The 3941-nt window shown below is 36.0% G+C and overlaps 1 protein-coding gene across 1 annotated transcript; it reads right to left on the reverse strand.

The window, feature by feature from the left end:
* Positions 1-880: 880 nt before the first annotated feature.
* On the reverse strand, positions 881-1901 carry LOC114383359 (zinc finger protein ZAT10-like). Its single transcript, XM_028343019.1, has one exon. The coding sequence runs from the start codon at positions 1780-1782 to the stop codon at positions 1081-1083; it is 702 nt and encodes a 233-aa protein (XP_028198820.1). The 5' UTR covers positions 1783-1901; the 3' UTR covers positions 881-1080.
* Between the last annotated feature and the right edge of the window lie 2040 nt (positions 1902-3941).

The following is a 3941-nucleotide window of genomic DNA, read 5'->3' on the forward strand; positions in this document are numbered from 1 at the left end:
CAAGTATAAAAAGTAAATAAATTTAATTCTTTTTTACTAAAAATTAAATAAATTAAATTCTATTTAAACACTAAAAATGTTTAAATATAAAGTGAAGTGAGCATATAAAAAAGTACTCATTACTATGGGCAACACAAAAAAAGGGACTAAACCAACAGTAAAAACCGTGATCTTTTACTCTGTTCTCAGTTCACACGTTAAGCGCTTTAGTGCTTCGGTTAAGAATTAGGTTGCTGAAAAAACTGCCTGTATGCAATTTGAACTAAATAAGGATAAAAGATTTACTTCTCAAAATAAATAAAAATGTTAATTTTATTATTTTTAAACAGAAAACGCACTAAAATAATTGTTTATTTTATTAAAATAAGCGTTTTTAATGAAATAAGTTAAATAATTTCATCTTATAACTACTTTCATTGCTTTCATTGGGAGTTTAGTTACTGAAAAACATTACTTGTAAGCTGAATTTAAGTGCAACGTAGATACTGATAGGTGGTGAAAGGAAAAATTGAAAAGAAGTGTGGATAGAATAATAAAGCACCGTAAACGTGAACACTTAAAAAAGGGGATGAAGATAATGTTGAGTTCCACTTTTCAGTAATACAGAGTCAGAAAGATGCGCAAGTAGTTTAATTTAAACGGAAAATACTAAAACAGAAACACTGCCACCACCGTTTCATCATGCCAAATTTCCACGGGCATCACTCATAAGGCAAAGAAAAATGTTTATTGCATGATTTTAATTTGTCTAAAAATTGAAAAAAAAAGATAAATAATTGATTTAACTGATAATATAATGTGACAAGAACTGAGGAAAAAAATTAATAATTAGGTGTTTAAAATTTTTTATTTTTAATGAAAAAAACCAAATTAGATCAAATAATTTTATAAATTAAATAAAGAAATTGAATTGAATTGCAAATCTGTCACTGTGAAAGTACAACCTAAATCAGAGAACTGGGTCCGGTACGTACGGTTCAACAAAACTTCCAGGTAGGACTATGTACAAAATCAAATTATAGTAAATCTCAAAATTCTCCAAAATAATCGAAAAAAATAAAAATAAAAAATTCATAGAGTTCATTGATATTGAGGGATTTCGATCTTGGGAATGACGAAGGGGCGAGGCTTCTTCATGACAGGGTGAGGGCTCTCAACCTCGTCTTCTCCGACCTTGGTCGAAAAATCCGGAAAAGCCGGGATGTTGAGATCGAAGTCTCGGTGGTGGCCGTGACTCACGGTGTGGGTGGACCCCACGCCTTCCGAGGCGGCGGTGACAGAGCTGTTACTGTTGTTGTTATTTCCATTACTGTTACCTTCGTAGTGACAACGTTTGTGTCCGCCGAGGGCCTGTCCGGTGGGGAAGGACTTGTGGCAGATGGAGCACTCGTGGGTCCTACCTCCGGAGGCGGTGTTGGCGGAGCTGGCGGCGGAGGAGGTGGTGGTGGGTTGGTCTTCGCCGCCGGAGGCAGCGAGTTTCCGGTGACTGGCCTTGTGTCCACCGAGCGCTTGGTAAGAGGGGAAGCTTTTGTTGCAAACGGAGCATTTGTAACTGAGCTTGGTGGAAGGATCTGGAGTCGGTTGCGGCGGTGGAGTGCTGACGCGGCGGGTGGTGCCGCCGCGAGCGAGCATGATGAGGCAGAGAGCGAGGTACTCTTCCTCCGAAGGGTGGTCGCGTGAACAACGCTTTGAACGTTTTCTTTTGGCCCATGGAATAGTTGGGTCGTCGAAGGGGAAAGATGGGGCGGTTGTTGTTGGTGAGTTGAGAGCTTCCAAAGCCATTTTTTTGGAAGAGAGAGAGAGAGAGAGAGAGAAAGAGATTGAAGTTGTGAGAGTGAGAATTTAGCTTGAGTTTTGGGTTGGGTTGGGTTGGGTTGATTTGAGTTTGGAGTGAGAGTGGGTGAAGGGGGTTTATAAGGACGTGAGGAAATGAGGGAAGTTGCGTGACAAGTGGTGAGCAAGTAAGCGCGGTGCGCAAGCTAACATAAAAATATAAAATTTAAAAAATATTTATTTTCTTAAGAGAAAAAAAGAAACAGATAGAATACAGGTGGAGTATAGTGGAGCACGTTTTTTGGTACATATTGTGGGGGGAATGAATTTCTTGGTAGCCAAGAGTGACACTAATAACATTATGTTTTAGGTCGGTGAAAGAATGAAGTGTCAATGTGGGGACTGAGTAGGGTAATTTTCATTCTTTTCTTTATTTTTGTTTGAGAGGAGTGGAGAAGGGACTGAGAACCAGCAAACACCCAGTGAAGTCTGTCTGGAAAGGAGACTGGTTCCAAATTCAAAGATGGTAAGTCAAAATCCACAATAAAGTACAAAAGAGAAAGAAAGGTTCTTCTCTTGTTGTGTGTGTTTGATCTTAGGTGGGGAGTGAACGCGGTCCAAATTACAAGAGTTCGTCTACAGCAGCCGGCAACGTCAGGGGTTCTCAACCCAATGACTTTTCCTTGTCTTGCAACTTTGAATGTGATCATGACCATGGATTCTTCCTTGTTCCTCCTTTCATTGAAGCACCCCATTTCAAATTTACAAGAGAATCAAGAGATTAATATTTTTTCTTATAATGAATTTCCTGAAATTTCAACTCATCACTTTATCCATATATTATTTCAACTTTTATCATTAGGTCGACGCTAGTAATTGTCAGAAGAAACTAAAGTCTGAAAGTTAATCCTTATTATTAGTCTGACCCTAGAGATTATTAGAACAGATTAATGTAAACTTTATGCGAGAATAGATATATAAATTTTGTTGTCCATGATAGTCGGATGATGTTGAAGTCACGAGAAAATCAAATGATTTATATTACATCAAGTCAGATCACATGTTATATATATATATATATATATATATATATATATATATATATATATATATATATATATATATTCTTTAGAAAAGATTAAACTGCTTTATGTGAAACTTGTAACCTTTTAAAATACTAAAAAACCACAACATATTCTCATTGTTCTAAGAAACTTTCCGGAGGTTCTATAGTTTAATAGCCTTTTCGTATATAAGTCTTTCTTTTACCCAAATTCTAGATGGTAACACAATCCTTGGATCTCAAATCCAAGGACAAATGAGGTTAAGATATATTGGAACCTATAGATAGGCTAAGAACTTAAGAGAGTACATTTATTTATTTGCATAGTTTTTATATAATGTACAAGAAAACATTAAAAAGGTTAAATGTGAGGTGCTTGCTGCCAATTACATCACGCATTAAAAAACAGGCACCGCCATGAGGCTATGCTTTGGGTTGTTCCAAGATAGGGAAGGGAGTGATTGGAAAAGGAGGAACGAACCATCCAGATCACATGGGAGAGTTTTATTATTGTGGGGTAGAATATGTGTCAGCAAAAACAAGTGGAGTAGAGTTGTAGTGGGCTATTACCACTAATTTTAATTATACTTTGGGCATTCATCAAAGTGGAGCGCGTTATAGCTGTTTACTAATGCAGCAGGATTCGCGTTATTGTGTGTGCCAATACAAAGAAAAGGAAAAATAAACAAATTCTACATTTTTAAAAATTAAAATGTTTTGCTTGACTGGTTACTAATTCGAAGAATTTGAAGATTTGCTTTGCATTTTTCCTTTTTTCTTTTTAACCTTTCCCTTCATCAGAACAACGTACGAGATAAAACTTACTACTTGTTTTAGTTGAAATTTTTTAAACTTTATAATTGCATTTACATAAAATAAAATTTAAGATATTTATTCCTATCAAATACACATTTTAACAACTCAAATAATTTACTTAGGCTTCGTTCGAGGTGTTTTTCGTTTTCAGTTATGCAATATTTAAAAATCAAATCCAGTTTCAGTTTTTAATTTGTAGTTTTAATTTTCTTTTGTTTCCAATTTTAAAACACTGTTGTGAAGCAAAGGGTGGGTGGAGGGTGACTCCGTGAACGACAAACCCTTCGAC

Source organism: Glycine soja, chromosome 14 (genome assembly GCF_004193775.1).
Source record: "Glycine soja cultivar W05 chromosome 14, ASM419377v2, whole genome shotgun sequence".
Taxonomy (NCBI): domain Eukaryota; kingdom Viridiplantae; phylum Streptophyta; class Magnoliopsida; order Fabales; family Fabaceae; genus Glycine; species Glycine soja.